The 23,781-nt window shown below is 34.4% G+C and overlaps 1 protein-coding gene across 2 annotated transcripts in view; it reads right to left on the bottom strand.

The window, feature by feature from the left end:
* The window catches only part of Pex1 (peroxisomal biogenesis factor 1), a 47,564-nt gene that overhangs the window by 3,410 nt on the left and 20,373 nt on the right, over window positions 1-23,781 (bottom strand). Inside the window, exons 11-22 of one of the 2 annotated variants that reach the window (XM_046455217.2) lie at window positions 20,574-20,670; window positions 18,630-18,800; window positions 17,186-17,340; window positions 14,256-14,445; window positions 13,685-13,851; window positions 11,846-11,980; window positions 9,073-9,137; window positions 5,456-5,598; window positions 5,258-5,361; window positions 4,271-4,447; window positions 2,810-3,040; window positions 200-397 (exon numbers count right to left, since the gene is read on the bottom strand). In XM_046455217.2, the coding sequence (XP_046311173.1) occupies window positions 200-397; window positions 2,810-3,040; window positions 4,271-4,447; window positions 5,258-5,361; window positions 5,456-5,598; window positions 9,073-9,137; window positions 11,846-11,980; window positions 13,685-13,851; window positions 14,256-14,445; window positions 17,186-17,340; window positions 18,630-18,800; window positions 20,574-20,670 (1,833 nt within the window). The remainder of the gene's footprint in view (window positions 1-199; window positions 398-2,809; window positions 3,041-4,270; window positions 4,448-5,257; window positions 5,362-5,455; window positions 5,599-9,072; window positions 9,138-11,845; window positions 11,981-13,684; window positions 13,852-14,255; window positions 14,446-17,185; window positions 17,341-18,629; window positions 18,801-20,573; window positions 20,671-23,781) is intronic. The other variant, XM_058582883.1, reaches the window with a different exon arrangement.

Consider the following 23,781-nt stretch of genomic DNA (forward strand, 5'->3'; position numbering starts at 1 on the left):
ATCACACATTCTCTTTCCTATAACTAAAAATTATTTGAAAGCAAGGAAGAACATAACCATTTGACTGAGTCAATGCATTTCAGTACCTTGTTTATAAATATAGCTCACTTATAAGTCAAAGAAATGTGTATCAAAAAAGGAAAACAAATTCTTAAAAAGTTTTTAACAATTTTAATGAGGGGGGAAAAAAAAGCCATACTCCACTTTGGCTCCGGTATCTGCCTTTGATGATACTGATATCTGCCCTCAACTGATCTCTTTGTTCTTGTGTGAGTTCTGGGTAACCTTCCTGTGAAGCTGTTCTAATCACTGGTGGTTGTGGAAACAATTGATCTTTCCCAAGAAGTCCAGGCAAATCCTGAGTCATGGAGCTTGGTGCAGAGAGACACTGTGAGCTCTGTATGTTAGGAAGAGTAATGAAAGAAGAGAGAGAAAAAAAAACAAAATAAAACTATGTGTTTATCAAACAAAAAATTAAACATTTTAAGCAATAAACCATAATAGCAATGACATTTACCTTGTTTTCACTTTGGTTACTAGGGATTTAAGGCCAAGGGCACTCTACCACTGACTTATATCCCCAGTCCTTTTCATTTTTCAACTTGAGACAAAGTGTTACTTTGTTAAGAGTCTCCTCAAGTTGCTAAGGCTAGCTTCAAACTTGTAGACCTCCTGCCTCAGTCTCCTGAGTCGCTGGGATTACAATGCATGTGTTTCTGTGCCCTGGCTAAGTATACCTTTTAATTCACTGAAATTAAGCAAATATAAAAGATATTGGTATTCTAAATATCTATATTATAGAACCACCACAGACTGAAAACTACCATAACATAGGGGTTTGGTTTTTTAAATGCTTTGCTATTTAAATGCACCATTAATGACCAAGGACAGATTTCAATATGCCTTTCTCTTCCTTTTTGGCAAAGAGAGTTATACAAAGGTTCTGGGGCATTTCGAGGTAGAAGTTAACAACCAGAGAACAGAATTAAAGACTATAATTAAAACAATACCTTACTAATCGTGGGAATAAAAACTTTCATATTTTTAGAAATCTGAATTAATAAAATGTACAAAAAATGTAACTAAATATATGTAAAAATGTTGTAAAGCAAAAAGGTTACCACTATTAATTTTGGGGGGATATCCATTGAGTGCTATTTTGATTAAGTAGAAAAACAATGATATTGCTTACATTTAATTTAAATACTTTGTTGATAGATTACATTATTTCATTGTTTATATTTTCCATGAAAAAAATTACAAATAAATAACATTTTGTTGTCAAGAATTTTTGACATTATTATATTGAATTTTTCATTATCCTCAACTATTCTATAATAATAAAATTTAGGTTTACTATAAAATGATTTAGCTAAGTAGAAAGGTTTTAAAACCAGCAAGGAAGAGAGGTATGTAACCTACTATTTTGATGGAGTAAAAGGAAAAGAACACCTGGACTTATTAAAAGGCCAGGGCCCACTGATTTATCAACATAGACTGGCTGTCCCATTTTAGTTCCCCTCCTGGCTGGTTTGGGAAGTCCTTCAGCCATCAAATAGATATAGATTTAGGAAAACTAGAAAGGTCAATCTCCAAACTAAAGGTTTCACTAGAGTCTCTGACAGAAATAGTCTTACAAAACAGATGAGGTCTAGATGGTTTCTTTCTGAAATAAGGAGGACTTTGTATGGCTCCAGGAGAAACTTGTTTCTATGCAAACCATTCTGGGATAATAAAGAACAATTTTTGCGCTTGTGAGAAACAGGTTAAAGGAAAGAGATGAAGCACTAGAAACTTCAGGCAATTGGTTCCAAAACCTGTTCTCATGGTCCCCTTGTCCTCCATCATTTCAGCCATAGTTGGGCCCCTAGTCCTTCTCCTGATTGGTATTACTGTAGGACCCTGCCTCTTAAAAACCTTCCTAAACCATATACAAAAAATGTAGGTGAGGTCAGACTTATGGTCTTGCGAGCCCAGTATAGTCCCTTAGACACAGAAGGAAGGAAAACAAACAAACAAACAAACAAAAATGAGGCCTAATGATGTGCAAGATTGACGTCAAACCTACTAAAACCAGTGGGGAATGTGATAGTAGGAGCAAATGTGACTCCATTTTGGTTTATGACTTCATCCTGTAAAACAACCATGCCAAAGAGTCATGACTGGGGCAAGACAGTCTTTTCCTTTTGCTATAGAAACCTTTAAGAACACAGAACTACCTAATGGGGCATTGCTTCTATAACTAGGGTAACGGGACTCTGTTTCTGTAACTGGGGTGACTGGGATAACTGTGATTGGTTAGGCTTCCCTCCGCTTGACTGCACTGTCCTGCTTCTGTAACCTGGCTTGCTTGCATTGGCTAGACCCCTTGAACATCCCTTTTGCGATTTTCAGGCTTATAAAGAGTGCCCTTGCAATTGTTCGGGGCTGATCAGGGGAACAGCCTTATGTTCTGGTCAGCCACCACCGGTGTGCTTTAATAAAGGCTTGATTCAATTATACGTGAATGGTCTGGAAGTCAGTTTATGAAACCCTGGGACAAAGCTTTAACTGTAACAATTGAAAGAAATGAAAAGATAACTACAACTACCCACTTCTTTTGTTCCCCTTGCTTGCAGGCCTGTTTTAAACTTCTTAAAAAGAAATTAAAATTACCAACTAGCTTAATTAAAAAAATAAGACTTTTTACTGAAGAACCATCAACCAGAAAGAATATGTGGGGCTGGTTAGGAGATAAATCACCATTCAACTTTACACCAATATACAATTTCACATTTCAGAACTACGTAAGAATGATCACGCAGTATACCAGATCAGAGGAGGTTCCATTGCCAAGTTCTGATTCATAAGAGCTTCCAAAATAGAGCCGGTACATATTGAATTTTGATTCATCTGGAAGGATCTCAGACATTTCTAGAGAAACAAGGGACTGATCTAAGCCACATTCTCCATCTCCAGCTGAGTCATCAGAGCCACTACTGTGGTTAAGAAAGACCATTGACGACAGACTTAAGTCACTATCTGAACTAGAACGACCATCCTAAAATACACAAAAGGAGAACCAGTTGTAAGATCTAAATAATTCACAACTCAGAAATAAATAACAACAGACAGCATTCCAACACAGCAATCCAAGAGACTTTAGGCATTTTCTAACCAGCTCAATTCTCTAAGGGTTGTAAAGCACACAGTAAAATTTTAAATATTAAAATAAGGAAAGACAAGATACAATGCATAAATAACTTGTCAACCTCCCCACAAAAAAGTCTGTAACAAAGCTAGGACTCAGACCTCTGGCCTTTATTTTTATGTCTCTGCCTTTCCACACATTTTTCTACTCCATGATGATGAAATAACCCTGCTACAGAGTGCTTTCCAAATACACACTTTTTTGTTGTTGTTAGAGAGGATAAAAAACAAAACAAAACTTCAAAAGTTTGTCAAAATAAACAGCAAAACTTGACTTGGGAACTTTAGGGCCTGAAAAAAAATCTCCAACAAAATGTGGAGGAAAGGAATATACAGAAAAACTTTCCTAGAAAATATATGATGAAGTCTTTGATGTAGCAAATTATCAACTGCAATAATTGAAATCAAAATCAGCCTTAGAGTAAAGGCTGTTTCTAGAATTGGGATATAGAAAGTACAAGAAAATAAAGAACATCTTGTGTCTGAAAGGACATGATCAAAGAATGATGAGTACATATCATAAGGGCACAAATGTTATCTAAAAGAGGCTCCTATTGGCTGGACTGGAACAATTATCTTTGAACTAAAAATAACAACTTAATTATTTCTTTTTTTTTAATTTATTTTTTAGTTGTAGTTGGACACACTACCTTTATTTTATTTTTATGTGGTGCTGAGGATCGAACCCAGGGCCTCACACGTGCTAGGTGAGCATTCTACCACTGAGCCACAAAGTCCAACTTTAATTATTTCTTAAAAAATTAAAGTAAAAAACAACTAAAAACCTGAATTTTTTGTTTATATTAATTCATGACATCCCAATTTAAACAACATACTTATAAACATCTGCATATTTCTACCAATATTAAAGTAATGTTAAAGAAACAGATATCAAATTCTTCATAATTATAAATATCTGCAAAACCTTTATCCAAATATGGAACATCCAACTTAAAGGTAAAAAAATTTCTACATAGTTGTACTGAAGTTACTAAAAATGGTATTTTTCAAGATTGAAAATTTAACATTGAATTGCTGTTTCTCCCATAAAATGTCAGAATGATCTACTCAAATAACTTACCTGGAGTCCACTAGAGAGCAGCCTTCCATGTAAGGCCTCCAACTGGGCATTGTAAAGTAAAGCTTTGAGATCAGCTCCAGTAAAGGAGTCGGTCAGTGATGCCACATGGTGAAGGTCCACATCATCTGCCAGAGGCAGAGAGTCACTGAGAACATTTAAAATTTCGAGACGTGACACCTGAAGGAAGAAAAACTAATTAACAAATAAAAAAGAAAATTAAATATTATCTTAAGTTGTATTTTATAACTTTTTAATGAATTAACTTTGCACATGTAACAAGCTTTACAATTAAGTTGAGCAAGGTACTACAAGTCTACTACCTATCTTCCTTGGAACTTCCCCCTAACAGAAGGGAAACAGGAAAATGAATAAAATCAACATTCTCAGATATTCAGTATAAATAATTTCTTACTGAGACTGTGGTTATCTTCTAAATTTGGGCAAATGTGCCAATAAAAGAAACTTATAATAATGTAAGTAACATGTGACATATATTCAGATATTTTATACCTCTGACTATACATTTGTCTACTTATTCTTTCATTCAGTCACTAATTTCTAAATCTGAAAACTATAGTTGACACAACACTAACTAGGAACACCTGAAAAATCACCTCTCTGTCATGAATTACATGCTTGCTTTCATGTTTGATTCTGTTATCAGTTTTTTTTAATAGGAAAATGGGATGTGTGATTGTTGAACACAGAGAATGTGGACAGGTAAGACTTCAGATTTCTTGCCTTTTTCCAGCTGGTTACCATTAAGAATTACAAAAAGTTTTCAGACTTAGATGGAAATGGCTGGGCCAGAGAGAGTCTTTGCATCTCACTCAGAATCTTTTTATGCTTTGGGCAAATAGTGACTAAAACCTTTGCCTAAGAGAGCTGGTCTTCTAAGGACAATTGCTATTACCTGGCAGAAGTAAAGTTCACAAGGAAAGAGTGAAGCATTTGTTGGGTTTTGGACTCTAAATATGAAATTGTCACCTGATCAGGAGGAGGACAGTATACACATTTATCTAGTCGACCAGGCCTAAGCAGGGCAGGGTCAATCAAGTCAGGGCGACTAGTAGCGGCCAACACATAAACACCTGAGGGAGAAAAAACAAGTTTTTTTTATTTTTTTTTACTAACACCTGATAAAATTTTGTTACAACAGAGTACTTTTGTATTTACAATGGTTACCCTGTAAGCCTTCTACTCCATCCAACTGAGTCAGCAACTGGTTAACTACTCGGTCTGTAACTCCTGTATTGTCATGACCTCTTCGAGGAGCAATGGATTCAAATTCATCAAAGAAAAGAATGCAGGGCTTTGCAGCCTGTGCTCTACAAAAACACAAAAATAAAACAAAACAAAACAAAAAAACAATGAATATGTGAACAGGGCTTCAGAGTTCCCAAACTAATTAGGTAAATAGATGAATATATAAGTTTATACATGCATGCATATATTTATTTTAATTTCACAATAAACCCTTAAAGAAGGCAGTCATATGTAATTATCCTCATTTTCGGTAAACTGGGTAATAAGAGAGGTCAAGGTCTTTGTCTAAGACCATGCCTTCTAGACAAGAGACTAAAACTCCAAGTCTTAGTCTATAAATAAAATACTTCCTTGATTTTTCAATCTGCTTATTTTACTTCTTTTGTGAAGTTCAACTCATTTCTTTTGTCCATTCAAAAGTTGGCAAATTCATTATTTTCATATTATTTTGTAAGGGATCTCTGAAAAGTGTTTTTTACTTATTTTACTTTTCTTTTTCTAATTTGAACTTCAATTTTTTTTTTTTTTTTGGTCCTGGAGATTGAACCCAGGGCCTCTTACACTCTAAGCATGGCTCTACTACTGAGCTGCACCCCTAATCCCTGATTCTTAATTTTATTAACTAATTCAAAAGAAGAGAACGTTAATTCCATTCTCTAGCAACAGGTGGACTAGAATGTTTAGAGATTAGTCCCCAATATAAAAATGCATGTCTTGATGACTGAAAAAAAACAAAAGATAAATCATTAAATAAATGACAACATTTTCTGGGGTTAAAAACACCCTGGAGGGCTGGGGCTGTAGTTCAGTAGCAAAGCCTTTGCCTAGCATGTGTGAGGCACTGGGTTCGATCCTCGGTACCACACAAAAACAAACAAATAAAATAAAGGCCTGTTGTCCATACACAACTACCAAAAATAAAAACAAACAAACAAAACACCCTGGAATATCTGTTCCTAAAATGTTTGGCAAAATTCTCCTGGAACACTAACACTTAAAGATTTTTAAACTAGAGACTCATTTTTTTCTAGTTAAAGGACTATTGAGATTTTGTTTCTTCTTTGCTCAATTTTAGTCAACTGCATTTTCATATATGTTACCTAAATTTTCAACTATATTAGCATAGAGTTTTTCATGACATTCCTTTATTCTCTTTTCCATTTCGGGTATATTTTAGTCACATCTCTCCTTTTAGCCTTAATACTGTTTACTCACAGTTCCTTTCCTTCCTCTCAATTAAACTTGCTTGAGATCCATTAATTTTTTAAAATAACTTGGCTTGGTGAACCTGTCAACTGAATTGTTTTCTAGTTCATGAAATTTTGTTCTGTCTTTATTATTCCCTTTTATCTGCTTTTTTTAAAACTTAAATTTGTTTATCTTTTTTCTCTATTTATACCTATAATTTTCCCAATTTCTTGAGACAGATACATAAGTGATTAACTTGCAACCATTTTTTCTTTTCTAAATTCTTAATGCTACAAATTTACCTTGAAATTAGTTTTATAACATCTCACATTTTAAACTGGCATTATTTTCACCATGATTTGGATATTAAGTATCCACATTGTAATTTTTTCCTTAACCTATGATTTAGAATAGATAATTTTTAAAAAAATAAATGTATGAGAGATTAATCTTTTATTACTTATTTTAACTCAACTATATTTTCAGAATAGTCTACATGATACTGTTCTTCTGAAACCTACTGCAATTGCTACGTGTATGGTTTCATATATGATCAATTTTTAAAAATGTTCAATTGGGCTTGAAAAGAAGCATATTTTCTACTTCTTGAGTGCATGTTCTAAATATACTGATCAATTTTTGACTATGTTGTTCAAATCTCTTCACTTTTACTGCTCTATTTGCTTCAATTCAATAATTATTGAGAACTGTGTTAAAATCTATTACTATGAAGGTGAATTTGTCAATTTCTCCTCAATCAATTTTTACTTCAAATATTTTGAAGCTCTATTTATTATTGGGTACAATTTTAGAATTAAAATGTCTTCTTGGTGAAGTGAATTTTTATCAAGAAGTAGTGACTATCTTTATCTCTAATAATGCTTTTTCCTGATAATGTTTTATTTCTTAAACTGGGTAGTGGATATGTAAATGTCCATTTTATTATTATTTTATAAACTACATATATATTCTATATATATCCTCTTTGATTTTTTAAAAAATTGTTCTAATTAGTTATACATGACACTAGAATGCATTTTGACACATCATACATAAATGGAGTATAAGTTCTCATTCTTCTGGTTGTACATGATATAGAACTATACAGGTTATGTTATATATATCCTTTTTAAAAAAAATCTTTTTTTTAGTTATAGATGAACACAATATCTTTATTTATTTACTTTTTTATGTGGTGCTGAGGATCAAACCCAGTGCCTCATGTGTGTGAGGCTAGTGCTCAATCACTGAGCTACAACCCCAGTCCATATATATCCTCTTAATTGCATACTTTAAAATAAAATTTAAATACTTAATAAATTTTAAATACTTTAAAATGAAATTTTTAGAAGAATGGAACAGACTTATTAATTTGAAATCTTCATAACTGTATCTTACATGAATAATTATTTTTATCCTTAAATATTATGTTCTGTATTTATATGCATTTTATGCAGATTCAGTAATAGTTATTTTATTTTAATTAAATTGGTCATATGGAATCTTGATTTATAAGAGACAAATTAGAATTGGAAAAATAATTTGGCTGGACACAGTGACACATGCCTGTAATCTCCTGTAATCTCAGTGGCTTGGGAGGCTAAGCCAGTAAGATCTCGAGTTCAAAGCCAGCCTCAGAAACTTAGTGAAATCCCGTCTCTAAATAAAATACAAAAAAAGAGAAGGGTATATGGCTCAGTGGTTAAACACCCCTGAGTTCAATCCCTGGTACCAAAAAAAAAAAAATAATAATAATTTGGAACTTAAAAAATAAAGAGATAAATCAGGAATAATTATTTGTTTCATGTAAGAATTTTCTCTGAGACTTCTTTATATATATACATATATAAAACTACTTATGATTCCATGTTTAGGAATATTTCTTTTTTAAAAATATTTGTAGTTGTAGATGGACATAATAACTTTATTTTACTTATTATGTGGTGCTGAGATTTGAACCTAGTGCCTCGTACTTGCCAGGCAAGTGCTCTATCATTGGGCCACAACCCTGGCTTGAAATATTTCTATTATAAAACCAAATAATCTATAACATTTAATATTGAAAATGTTTCATATTTTAATAGCATTTTTTTGTGAAACAGAATATTAGTCCTTTAGTTTTTTAATGATTTACATAAATCATATGTTTCAAACAGTATTTCTCAAAAAACAATGGATATAGCTCAGTGGTACAGTGCTTATCTATTGTATGTGAGCACTGGGTTTGATCATCAGTACTATAAAAAACAAACAACACCACAAAACCAAAGCAAAAAGTGAGACCAACAAGCATTGACTAATAAATAATAATGCAGTCAGTTATTTTAAAACATTCATAGGGAACTGACCTAATAAAAATATCCCGAACAGCTTGTTCACTTGCTCCAATATATTTGCTGAGTAACTCTGGTCCCTATTAGGTAAAATAAAATTAGAGGTGAGATAAAATTAAAAAACAAAACATAGTGTTGGTTTTAGACTAAATCTAAGTGAATCACAGAAAAATTTTAATATGATTAAATAGATATCTCAAACACATTTTAAAAATTGATGTTTGCTGGAATAATAATCACACCACAAGTTCTACACATGGGGTTTCCTCTGCTTCGAACATTCTCAGTCTCATGACCTATAGCTTTTTTTTTTTTTTTTTTTTTATACTGGGGATTGAACCCAGGGGTACTTAACCACTAAGCCACATCCCCAGTCCTTTTAATTTATTGAGACAAGGTCTCATTAAGTTGTTTAGGGCCTTGGTAATTTGCTGAGGCTGGCTTTCAAATGTGATCCTTTTGCCTCAACCTCTTGAGTCCCTGGGATTACAGGTGTGCACCACTATGCCTAGTAACCTACAGCTTTATATCATTTAAAGCTTGTCAAAGTGCCACCTCTCCTGAAAAATCCTGCCTGAAAATATCATCTGTGACCCAATCCAGTTACTTCATGTCTCCTTACCCTGTTTTTCTTCCTAAACAGTACTTACCTTCACCTGGCAGTAAGTTTTACATTTGATGGGTATATCTGCTTATTGTCTCTTTCCATTAGTAGAATGTAAGATTCAAAAAGAAAGTTCTGTTCATGGCTGAATTTCAGGTCCCAAAATAGTGGCTGCCATAGAAGTACTACATAATGATTTGTTTAGTGAAGTTTTTAAAAGTTCCATCTATCTCAAATCTTTTGGAGATTCCAAAAAATATGTAGACATAATTTACTTTAGTTAGCAATCAATTACTGAAACAAAATTATCTGTATAGTAGTTCAAGAATATACCACCTTTTCTAAAAGTCAACTGAAAAACTTTTAAAACAAATTTCACTATGTAAAGTAAAAATCAATAATGAGTATAATCTTTCCTTAAATTAGGATCTCTCAAAACAGAAAGATACTGATACAATCAGAAAACTACAGGATTAAAGGATGGAACAAGAAATAACTCAAGGCAACATATTTGAAACAAGGCAACAATTTCTCCAGTGAAAAATCACTATCTCCAAAAGACCAAATACTGATCAGGGAAGTGGCCAAAATAAAGAATTTATAATACTCAGCCATCTATACATCTGTTACTATATAAACATTTAACTATACTTCTTTATACAATCAGAAAACTACAGGATTAAAGGATGGAACAAGAAATAACTTAAGGCAAAATATTTGAAACAAGGCAACATGCTTGTGTCAGTTAAAGACGTCTGTCTTTGATGTGTGCCTCCTAGGATCCACACTGACCTACCCAGAGAGGAAAAACTTCCTCCTGAAAACTCTCCACTGGGAATTCAGCCCAAAGTATGATTTTATGATTTTATTAGGGGATAAGGTGTCCTTCCTAATGGAAAAACTCAACATTCACCAATCTAGAAAATTATATACCTAAAACAACAACAACAACAACAACAACAAAAGCACTTTCTAGTGACAATTATAAAAAGAAGAGTATGGTCATGGTTATGTCAGAATCCAGAGAAAGATAGGAAAATTAAAGTTTTAGTGTTTCTCCATCAGGCCAGGGTGCCATGTACCCAGTTCACAAAAAATCATAATACAAGAGGGTAGGCAAAACCCAATCGCATATGGCTTTCAGATTATAAATCAACCTCAAATAAAGCTCAGCCTTTTTCTTTTTTAAAATTTTTTATTTAGAGATATGGTCTCACTAAGTTGCTTAAGCCCTGCAAAGTTGCTGAGGCTGGTTTTGAACTTGGGATCCTCCTGCCTCAGCCTCCTGAGTTGCTGGGAGGCACCACTGTGCCCAGCTCAGAATCTAGTCTTAAAGATTTTCTTCCTTTCAGTATAGTCTGCTTTTACCTGAATATTTATGTAGAATTCTATTGAAAATGCACAAAAATTTGCCATAAACAAGGAAGTGAGAAATCATACAAGAGATATGGCTCATTACTCAATTCTTACAGCTTTAACTAATAAAAGGATCACTGCTCCCAAATAGCTTTCCAAATATGAGACTAACCCAGTCAAGAAACATAAATGGTGTTGGCAAGACATAGAGAATTAGGAAACCCCACACATTGTTGGTGGGGATAGAAAATGGTGCTATTACTGTAAAAAATAGTTTGGAGGTTCCTTAAGAAGTTAAACATGGAATTACCCAATAATTCCACTATCATTATATACTCCAGTGAAATAAAAACATGTTAACATATAAATTTGTAACATGGACAGAAATTTGTACATGGATATGTACAGCACCATTATTTGTAGCAGCCAAATATTTAACAATGATGATGATAGATAAACCAAGTGGGGTACAGGTATGCATGGCATTATTATTCAGTTATAAAAAGGAATAAAGTAGTAATACATGCTGCAACTTGGATGAAACATGAAACCATTGCACAAAGCGAAAGAAGTTTGAAAAGGTCACATACTGCTAGAATCCCTTCATATGAAATATACAGAGTAGGCAAATCCACATCCACAGAAAGCAGACTGATGGTTGCTAGGGAATGGGTAGAACAGAGAATGGGATGAAAAAATTTCAAACTATAGAGGTGGTGATTGCAAAGCTTTGTGAATGCACTAAACGCCGATAAACTGTACACTTTAAAATAGTCAATTGTATTTAAGTTTTATCTCAGTAAAGAAAAAGAAAAAATGCATACATACCTTAACACTAATAAAATTCATTCTACTCTCTCGTGCAACTACCCCAGCTAGTAAGGTTTTTCCTGTGCCAGGAGGACCATACAACAATATTCCTGTTCTCTGCCTTATGGGCAAGTTTGCAAATAATTCTGGGTACTGAAAAATACAAAAATATGACAAACAGTCCAAATCTAAACGGAAACACAAAGCAGCAGCTAACAATCAACATACAGAAAAAAGTATTCAGATGGTGATAATTGCTGCCTTTCTTTATTAATAGCACAACATCAGAAAATAAAATTCCTACTAAAAATAATGAACTCAAAGAAGCTATTGCAGATTTTCCTGGCTGGACCAGAGGATATATTCTATATAAAATGCATACAACTGTGTCTGAACTTACTTCTGCTATTCCTTTTTTTTCCCCCAAACACTATAAAAGTACTACATTAAGAAAATGAAGACAAATATTTTAACAAGTATACTATCTTCTACTTGTGTGTTCACAGTGCAAGTTATGACACCTGTGTGCTTGATTGAGAAAGAAAAGAAGTGACAGAGAAGCACATGTAATGACCTTATATAGGAAAATCTTCTGAATGTGTCCAGGCTGAACAAATGATTGATGCTTCTCAAAAAGCAAACATCTTTTTCAAGTCAGTAAAACATCAGGATACTGTCTGCAATATCCTGGTCTCCTCGATTACATATGCCTCATTATTTCCACCTGTGGACAAAATTCCAACCTTATCTCCATTTGTATTCTAATCTACAAAAGGCCTCAGTCAGCAGTTACACATGTAGTCTCCATTTTCTGGGTATTAAGACCTGGTACCCAGGCTCAGCATATGGAGTCGTGAAGTTCTGGCTAGTCCTTCCATGCCCATCTTCTCTCACACAGGTTTTATCCCAGAGTCATGTGCTGTACTCAATATGACAGGCCTCAAAAGTGACCAATTCCCAGGAGCTGCCATTCAGCTACATGTAACCCAAGGTCCTTACCCATTTCTTCATTCTTTGCATGGGTCCCTGACTCTTCCCTAGACTCTACTGTCTGATCTCCCTTTTTTTTTTTGTGGATACCAGAGATTGAACTCAGGGGTGCTCAACCACTGATCCACATCCCCAGCCCTACTTCATATTTTATTTAGAGACAGGGTCTCACTGAGTTGATTAGTGCCCCCCATAGGCTGATGCTGGCTTTGAACTTGTGATCCTCCCATCTCGGCTTCCCATGCCGCTGGGATTACAGGCATGCACTCCCACATCCAACTCAAAATCTTAAAATTTTTTTGTGTGGTGCTGGGGATTGAACCCACAGCTTTGTACATGTGAGGCAGGCACTCTACCAACTGAGCTATATCCTCAGCCCGTCTGATCTCTTGAATAATAATCTACCTCTGTCCCCTTTGTTCTGTCATCTAACAAGTTTATGCTGCCTGCCAACTTTCCAGGACTGATCCCCAGAGTCTAGAAATCTGACTTAATCCACCAGCCCTGTAGATCTAAATGATTCTTTCACCCAGATTATATCTTTCTGTTTCTGTTCAAATCCCAGCAGACAGTTAACATTTTGCTTTAGTACAATCTGAATGATTCAAACAGAACTATGAAATTCACATCAAAATGCATTTATTGTAAATATCACCTAAGCTTTCCTTCTAAGTTTCAGATATGCAAAAAGTATATCAAATACTTAAAAAATCTGTTAAAGTACTAAAATGGTGCTGGGCATTTACTGCTAACTCAGTAAACACTTGTTCAATCAAATTAAGATTGGACAAGCCAACATAAAAAGCTAAAGCCAATGATTCAGGGTTTCTTCTGGGAAAAGTATCTATTTTTCTTTTTTTAAAGTACCTTGGCTGGTAACTGGATAGTATCCATAAGTATCTGCCGAACTTCATGTAATCCACCAATCTTATCCCAGCCCAGGTCTTTTGGCTTATGCAAGTTGACATTTCGTAGAGACGCAGGAGTAAATCCTTTGAGAGCCTTTTCGAAGTCCGATGTTGTTAAAACTAATTCTGTTTAAAAATAAACAAAGCTTCTTTTAGTGTAATATTTCAATCTATGAATTTTTAAATTATGCCATTTTATTTTAGATGGAAATGCTAATTGTCTACTCAAATAATAGCTTATCCAAAGGCTAAAATGGAATTTTTTTTTTAATTTTTAAAAAATATTTATTTTTTTATTTGTAGTTGACACAACACCTTTATTTATTTATTTATTTATTTATTTACTTACTTACTTATATGTGGTAGTGAGGCTCAAACCCAGAACCTCACACATGCTAGGTGAGCCATCTACTGCTGAGCCACAACCCCAGCCCTAAAAAAGGAATATTTCTATTTCTTGCCTTACTTCAATTATGTTTCTCCACAACAGAAAGAAAACTCCAAATTCAGTTTTTAATAATAAAATGTACCTTCCCTGGTGGATATATGCTGATGACAGAGACAAGAATGTATGGCTCGGTCCACAAGCATTGTAAAATCTCTAGCCACAAACCCTTCAGTTTCTTTAGCTATGTGTTGCAAGTCAAGATCAGTGAACTTGTTTATATCACAGTCCAGTTTATTTTTTATTACATTATGTAAAATTTCAAGTCTTTGCTCCTAAAGAAAAAAACACAAAATTCAAATTACTAATTTTGTTCACCTGCACATTTTAGTAGTTACGCATTACTTTATAATGGGTATATGTTCCAAAAATGAAGTTTTATCATTATGTGAACATCACAGACTGTCCTTACACAAATGCATGTAGTACGGGCTACTACATACCTAGGCTATATGGTATATCCTATTGCTCTGCCAGATTTGTTCTGTCAAACTTTTCTTGACAAATTTGCTCTGGCAAATAATTTTTCATCAAAATCAGTTTAGGTAGTTTCCACAAATTCTTCAGTTGCTTTTCATCAGCACTCACAGACTCACCCCTTTAGTTTCATATACATAATAATGACTCTCAAATTGTTTTAAAAGAAAGAATGTATTGTCATCTATCCTAGCTGGCGACCTACGCTGGGTTCACAAATCTGGCTATTTCAATAACTTAAGAAAATGGCAAAGAAAGCATGCAAACACACAGAAGTACCTTTTCAAAATCCAGGGATGGCTCTGTGACCTTAGGGGTCTGTGGAAAGTGAGGGAGCCACTGAACTCTTTATTCTTATATAGGGGACACACAAGGGGAGGTTCCATGGAACATTCTATTCCAAAATGGGCAAAGGGGTCAGATTAAAAAGGAATGGGTGAGTGTAACTCAACCCCACAGGGTGACCCTACTACTGGTGCCATGCCTCATTATTTGAGCAGAGGTAAAGCCCAAGTTATTGCAGGGCACAAGAATTGTTCAGTATCTCTTGCTCAGGACTTAAGGGAGTGTTATTTCCAGAGCAGCTCCCGACACTAACCGTAAATGAAACAATGGTGAGGTCTAACCTTTTCTTTTAACATCACAAATAAACTCTTTGCTTTGGCCATGATCATGGTGTTGAGAGGCATAAACTCTGGTGTCTGGTCTTTAATTCAGGTATTAGAAATCTCTCCTTATCTAATAGAGGCCCTTCTCAAGTTTTTGCTTAGCCTTTTAATGAAGCAGATCCTTTAACAACTTCTGTCACTTTGTTCTTATTCGTTATGATTGTAGAATAGGACATACAATAGGCATGACTAGTGAGCAATAATCATCACTGATTTTCCACCTTTACAGTCCTTAATCATTTTTGATTCTAGATCATACTCTTGAACCTGGCCTCCTTCTGTCAATATTAGCAGTGAATTTTGTATGCTTAAGGGCCATGATGAACAAAACAAGAATGATAAAAAAAAGAAAATGGTACAATCAAGAGCTGTGGTAAACATGAGATGTATGAGGCATTACTACCTTACATTAAAGTTTTTTTTCCAATAAGTAGAAGAGGTAGGTACACTTGAAAATGATTAAAAAAAAAAAAACAAAACAGCACAGTAAATACATAAACCAGTATCATAGTTGTTTATTATCACTGTACATAATTGTATGTATTATACTTTTATATGAGTGGCAGTAGACTTGTATGCACCAGCATCACCACAAACACATGAATAATGTGTTGTACTAGGATGTTACAATCGCTATAGCTATAGCTATGAAATCATTAGGTAATAGGGATTTTTCGGCTCCATTATAATCCTATTGGACCACCAGCATCTATGTGGTCCATAACTGACTGAAATGCCTTTTATGTGAGGCATGATTACACATATTTGGAGAAAAATCAGGTTGACATAATTTAAAGTGACAGAAAACAGATTAATGGTTGCCTAGAAATGAAGTAGAGGATGAACAGATTACAAAAGGTTATGATTAAACTTGTAGGAGTGACAGACATATTTCTAACCTTAATTGTGGTGATGGCTGCATGATGTTTGTATGTGTGTACGTAAAACATATGCTCTCACACACAAACATACATACCTGTATATACATGTATATACATATGTTAAAACTGATTAAATTATTTGCTTCAAATATGCGAACTGGCTGTACTTCAATTATATCACAGTAAAATTGTAAAAAAAAAAAATTGTAGTTCCTTAAAAGTACTTTTTTTGATTATTCCTATTAAATGTATTTCTAAAAACATGCCAACATTGCTATTATTCTGTTGCATTCAAAAACAGGTAAATAGTATAGGGTCTAAATACTTAGGGTAGATACCTGGTAAGCATTGTAAACAAAAATTTAAAACATGCTTTTCAGTCCCAGAACATATTTCTTTCAGCTCAGTACCACTAAAACCCTTGTGAGCATGAATTCCCAAAGAGAACTACAGACTGTGCTGGTGAAAAAAGTACTTAATCAAATTTTTAAAATACATCTATCTATCCACATTTCTCCTGTTCCATCTCATTCAGAAGAAATACTGTTTTCAGAAAAAGCCTCTTTCTTGGAAAGAACATGGTAACGTTGCAGACAGTAATAAATTATAATTTGTGCACCTAGCACAATATATACCAAATATTGCTTTTAAATATCCTTATGATCACTTAGAAATATTAAGTTTAAAGCTATAAGCTAAAAAATATATAAAATATATAAAATAAAAAATGCTGGGAGCACTGGCACACTCCTGTAACTCCATTGGCTTGGAAGATCCAGTGTTTAGAATTCAGAAGAATCTCAAGTTCAAAGTCACCCTCACCAACTGTGAGGCGCTAAGCAACTCAGTGGGATCCTGTCTCTAAGTAAAATACAAAATAGGGATGAGGATGTGGCTTAGTGGTTGAGTACCCCTGAGTTCAATCCCCAGTATAAAAAAAAATTATCTATAAAGAGGGGAATATTTCAATAATTTTATTGGTTTATTACCTGATTAGGAGGGTGAATGTGCAGGACACACTGAAATATGTGAATTCCTTGAGCAGAAACAAGTAAAGGATGCAGAGAATGTTGAAACTGGCTTGTGGCAATCAGTGCAACCAAACTTCCCATGGAAATAAATTCTTTGACCATGTCATTCAAAGCTAGAATTAAGCAATATATTGTAAAAGCTCAGGGGAAAAAAAACTATTTAATAAACAACAACAACAAAACCCAACCAATCAACCAACAAAAAAACTGTTCTGTTTGTTAACCAAAATACAGCTCATATTTCTATGATTTCCTGAATAATCTTTTTCCACTCACTGTCTTGCAAGGTTTGGTATGAGAAGGTCAGAATGAAAACAGACATTAATGATGTATATCTGAGTCCTGATTCAGAAATCTGAAGTACTCCATTAAACACTAGATTAACAGATCCGGTGTTTAGAATTCAGTGTAAGACTAGTTAACACTAGTTTAACAGTGCTACAGAATTCAAAATTTGAGATTAACATTTGTTATTATTAATCCAAGCCACTCTGGTTACACTTTGTATCCATTTCAGCTCTCAAGAACCTTGAGGTAGCAAACCTAGCCTCACCTCCCCACCAGTTCTTTTCTTGCATTTTAACCTCTGACTATTGCCATATTCCCCAACATTCCATGATTTCCTATACCTCTGTGCCTTTCCCTGTAACTATACATCCTTTGTTTCTTCATTAGCATGAAATTGGTTCATGTTAATTTCTACTCCTACAACAAAACTCAGCTCAGTTATTGACTCCTCCTAAGAGCCTTCCATGATAATAAGGAGTTACCTCACCTTACCCTCAATTTAGGTTATATGATCCTAAAGTACCCTGGCTATTTCTAGCTCAGTATATCCTACCACCTCCTCATTGGTCACCTTGGTTAATTACTTAATCTCTCTTAATTTCCACTTACTGATTTGTAAAACCAGAATATCTATACATATAGTATACAAAGCAAGCCCTCTCCCAGAAAGGGCACTCAACACATGGTAGTCATCCTTATTAATATTCTATACTAAAATTGTCTGTTCACTGTTCTTTTTTTTTTGACTTTGAGAATACAGACTTCACAAATGCATTCAAAAAAATTTGTTAGTCGGGCACAGCGGCTCGCGCCTGTAATCCCAGAAACTCAAAAGAAAAAAAAAATTGCCAAATGAACAAAAACAAGAGTAAATCTATATAAATTAAACAGTTTCCAATAAGTAAAGGAGAATGAAAAGGCTCCAAAACACTAACCATGAAATGGTAGTATTTTCACATTGTTTTCTTCTACCATTTTTAAAAAATATAGAACAACTGCAGAATGCTCCCAGAGGCCTCAAAAACAACACATAACACACCATACATACTATTCTCTAAAGAGAATAGATTTACCATGAAGACTAAAACTGAAGACTGACAAAAGGATGTATTACCATGTGCAAGCCGCTGGCTCTGTACCGCATCAGGACTATGCTCGTGTTCAGGGGCAGCAGACAGTCCAGCAATGAGATCCAAGTCATCCAGCAAAACGACAGATGGCTGCCTCCATAGGGCCTCTGAGAAAGCTGCCTCTAGGGTTTTTTGTATGGTTTCAAGCCTTTTTCCTTAGTACAGAAGATAAGATTTCAATGTTATTTCAGGGCTAGAAAATTTCAGGTTATCTTTTCAAAAGCATTAGAAGAGTTCAATATTATTTAACTTTTCAATCCAGGTTTTGTTAATACAACAATCATAAAACGTGTTAATTAACTACCTCTTAATTATGGGCATGGTACAATTAACAAATTCTCAAGAGATTCAGTAAACTGCTAAACTTTATAACAAAGAAAAACAATTAGCTATTTTTGTATGTATTTATTTACATCCAGTCTTACTCCACAGAGAATTTCAGATGGTTATGATAAAATAGTGAAATAAAAATAGGATGTGGGAAAATATAAAGGTTCAAGATTCAGGTAGCCAGGCATGGTGCTGCATTCATGAAATTCTAGTTACTCAGGAGGCTAAGGCAAGAAGACTGAAAATTTGAGGTGAGCCTAGGAACTTGTTGAGACCCTGTCTAAAATATAAAAAGAGGAGGGATGTAGCTCAGTGGTAAAGCACCTCTGAGTTAATCCCCAGTATCATTTAAAAAAAAAGATGCAGGTAAAAGTGAACATTGAACTGGAGATACTAAAATTATTATATCTAAATTGCAAAATTGGCTTCAAATTTACTGGTGAAGTACAAAGTTTCAATTTTCAAAGAACAGAAAGTATACTATACAAATTCATAAGCTGATATAAAGATTTCCTGTTAGACCTAAATTAAAATTTTCCCATGTGGCTTCAAGGTGGACTCTGAGGGACAGTGCTTCTAAAATCTTCTTTATAACAAATGAAATAAAGGGATTTTAAAGGCTATTTTTTAGTTTCTTATTACATCATAGTTAAAAAAAATTGAGACACAATGACTAGTTGTGACTATTTGGTAGTGGGGCTAAAGAGGAAAAATTAACCTTTCAAAGTAAAACCTTCCCAACAAATTGTTTTAATTGAATAGATAATAATGAAAATGACTTTAAAAGAACAAAAATATCACTGGGCAAGGTGGTGTGCATGCCTATAATCCCAGCAGCTCAAGAAGCTGAGGCAGGAGGATTGCAAATTCAAAGCCAGCCTCAGCAAAAGTGAGGCACTAAGCAACTCAGTGAGACCCTGTCTCTAAATAAAATACAAAATAGGGCTGGGGATGTGGCTCAGTGGTTGAGTATCCCTTAGTTTAATCCCTGGTACCAAAATAAAAGAAAAAAAGAACAAAGGTGTCATATGTTAAATTGTAATTCTCTTCATTGCTGTCCACAGGGACCCACTTACCCATCCCCATAATAATTCAAAGATTGTGTATACCCAGAGTGTATAAAGTGGTGTAAGTTGGAATTTCCAGAAATACAGTCTAAAAGGGTTTTAGCTAAAAAAAAAAAAAAAGGCCTCCATCAAATATTAAATATTAAAAGGCCAGACTTGAGCCAGGCACTGGCCTGTAATCCTAGTGGCTTTGGAGGCTGAGGCAGGAGGATTGCGAGTTCAAAGCCAGCCTCAGCCAAAGCAAGGCACTAAGCAACTCAGTGAGACCCTGTCTCTAAATAAAATATGAAATAGGGCTGGGGATGTGACTCAGGGGCCACGTGCTCCTGAGATCAATCCTTGGTACCAAAAAACAAACAAACAAACAAATTAATTAATTAATTAAAAGGCCAGACTTAAAATCTGTAAGGACTTTCAGTGACTAAATGATAAGCATAAAAGTTAAAGATTAGGCAATATCTCTATTTATTAGATTAACAATAATATTCCTATTAAACATGGAACTTACATAGAATATTACTACATTCATACCTCGTAAAGTTTTACAGTCAACTATCTCCACATAGGCATCCAATATGTCAAATGCTTCTTTACAGATTGCTTTGGCTAAAGTTGATTTTCCACTTCCCTAGAAAATAATTGCTTCATCAGAACTCACAATACATTTAATACCAGAAACAGATTCTATCATTGTAGCAACCACCAAAATTCAGCCTTATCAATCAATAAGTGGTAGCTGCAGTGTGGGACTCTGGTGCTACTAGCTCGCTCTTTCAGCTGCTAAGGTGCTAGGAGTTCAATATAAATTAGGTTCATTATAGTGCACAGAGAATGAACACCTGATTTTTTACAACTTGTTAGTTAAAATAACCACTAATATTTAAATCAAAATCTTTAAAAACAGCTAATGCTTTATTACTAATAGAAGGGAATAATATATACATTAATTAAATTATTATTCATTTTTCTATTATCTTAACATTAACTAATTTAATTTTTTTTTTTTAGTTGTAGATTACCTTTATTTTATTTATTTTTATGTGGTGCTAAGGATTGAACCCAGGGCCTCACACATGCTAGGCCAGCACTCTATCACTGAGCCACAACCCTAACTAATTTTAATTAACACATTCTTAATGATTCATGATTGCTTGTGACTACCATTAGCACACAGTGCAACCTTCAGTCTATTACTGTTTACTTTTACATGCGTTGGCTCTGTACTATGTGTTTTTTATTTCAGGTAAAATATTTAGTTTTTCCTCTTCATAAAATAATATAAAAAGCAAAATAATTATACTTGGATTATTGAAGAAAGGTTAAAAAGTCTGTAATCATCTCACTCTATAGAAGTAACCATCATCAATTCTTTTGATATTTATCCTACTTCCAGACATTCTGTATTTTATGAAAATTTATAAAAATGGCACTAAATATTCATGAAATACTTTTTAATAATATGATTTTTTTTTTGGTAGTTCAGGGGTTGAACCCAGGGCCTTATGCCTGCGAGGCAAGCACTCTACTAACTGAGCTACATTCCCAGCCCCTAACAATCTGATTTTTGAAAGTTAGGTTTTCTTCACTTTTTCCCCTATTTTTTATTGGTGCATTATAGTTGTACATAATGGTGGAATCTGTTGATTTTTTTCTTAACAATATATAATTGTCTTCTTTCCACATCAACAAATATAGAGCTGTACTGGCTCCTTGGTACACAACCCTGTGCACATACAAAACCATACTATGTTTAACAAGGGATATACTGAACTATGTTTAACAAGTTCCTTCTAGTACACATTTATGCTGATTCCAATTTTAACTATTATAAAGTTAAAATAAGTATCCCATGTAAGTTGATTTTACAGATTATACCCATATCCTTCGAATAAGTTACCAAAAGAGGAATTATGCTATCAAAAGGTAAACAAATCTTCAATTTTGCTGAACAATGCAATAGTGTCCCCTAACGAGGCTGAGTCTAATAGGTATCTATAGTTCCTTTATTATCAGTTTCTTCCCTCAATTTACTATTATTTCTCATCATTGTCATTTGCCTAATTCCAACAGCCCTGCAATAGGACTGAAAGTTTGAGATCAGCCTCAGCAACTTAGTAAAGCCCTAAGCAACTTAGTGAGATCCTGTCTCAAACTAAAAAAAATAGAAAGGGCTGGGAATGTGGCTCAGTGGTTCAGCAATCCTGGCTCAATCCTCAATATCTACCCCCCACAATTTTTTTAAATTAAAAATGCACAGAGTGTACCCTTGCCATCAATATGGCATTGGTGAAGGATAAGACAGTAAAGAGGTACAACTCAGTGGGAGAATAAGACAGTAAACTCCTTAGAAAGGCCAGGAACCTCAAGAAAGTCTGTCAAAGATTAAATAAAATATGGACTTGGATAGCTCAGTGGTAAAGAACTTGCCTAGCATGTGCCCTTGAGGCCCTAGGTTCAATCTCAAGCAGCATAAGAAACTACAACAACAACAAAAAAGACACAAATCACCACTATTAGGCAACAGCATATCAAAACAGATGCTGCAGGGATTAATACATAATAAGAGAAGACAACTTTATGCTTACAGATTTGACACTGTACAAGAAATGGACCAAATTCTTGAAAATCACCAAGTATTTGTTAGCCAAGATAAAAGAGATTACCTGAATAGTCCTAAAACCATTAAGAAAAATGAATTTGTAATAAAAAAGCTAATGATAAAGAATGTCTAGGCCCCGATGGTTTCACTGGAGATTTTACGAAACATTTAAAGAAGAATGAACCTAAAAAAAAAAAAAAGAAGAATGAACCTAAAAAGATGACAAAGGAGCTAGGCGCTATGGCTCAGGAGGTTAAGGCAGGAGGATTCAGAGTTCAAAGCCAGCCTCAGCAACTTGGTAAAACCCTAAGCAATTCAGTGAGAGCCTGTCTCTAAATAAAATACAAAATAGGGCTGGGGCTAGGGCTCAGTGATGGAGTGTCCCTTATTTCTATCTCCTGTATATCCACCAAAAAAAAAAAAAAAAAAAAGACAATAAGGGATCACTTACTAACTCATTTTATATGAGGTCAGTATTACTCTGATAGCAAAACCAAACAAAGACAGTTCAAAAACAGAAAACTATACACTAATTTTTCTTATAAACTTAGATGCAAAAAAAAAATCTCAATAGAGCCAAGCACAGTGGCACCTGAGTATAATCCCAGGGACCTGGGAGGTTGAGGCAATAGGATCACAAGTTAGAGGCCAGCCGCAGCAATGTAGCAAGATGCTGTCTTCAAATAAAAAATTAAAAGGGGTTAGGAAGTAGCTCAGTGATAAAGTGCCCCTGGGTTCAATCCCCAGTACCAAATCAAACCAAATAGAAACCAAAAACCCACCCCCAAAACTCAACAGAACCCCAGCAAGTAGAACTCAGCAATGCATAATGATATACCACAATCCGGTGAGACTTATTATAGGCATGCAAGGCTGGTACAACATTAAAAAATCAACCAGGTTGGGGCTGAGGATATAGCTCAATTGGTAGAGTGCTTGCCTTGCATGCACAAGGCCCTGCATTGAATCCCCAGCACCACCATCAAAAAAAAAAAAAAAAGAAAGAAAGAAATCAAATCAACTCCATCAATAGTCTAAAAAGGAAAATTCATATAATCATATCAATTGACTGAAAAAAGGGTAAGGAGAACATCACTCTTATTCATCATCATTACCTAATAACAGGTATACAAAAATGTT

Source organism: Marmota monax, unplaced genomic scaffold (genome assembly GCF_021218885.2).
Source record: "Marmota monax isolate L192 unplaced genomic scaffold, Marmota_monax_Labrador192_F-V1.1 WCK01_AAM20220418_F8-fsc00264, whole genome shotgun sequence".
Lineage (NCBI taxonomy): Eukaryota > Metazoa > Chordata > Mammalia > Rodentia > Sciuridae > Marmota > Marmota monax.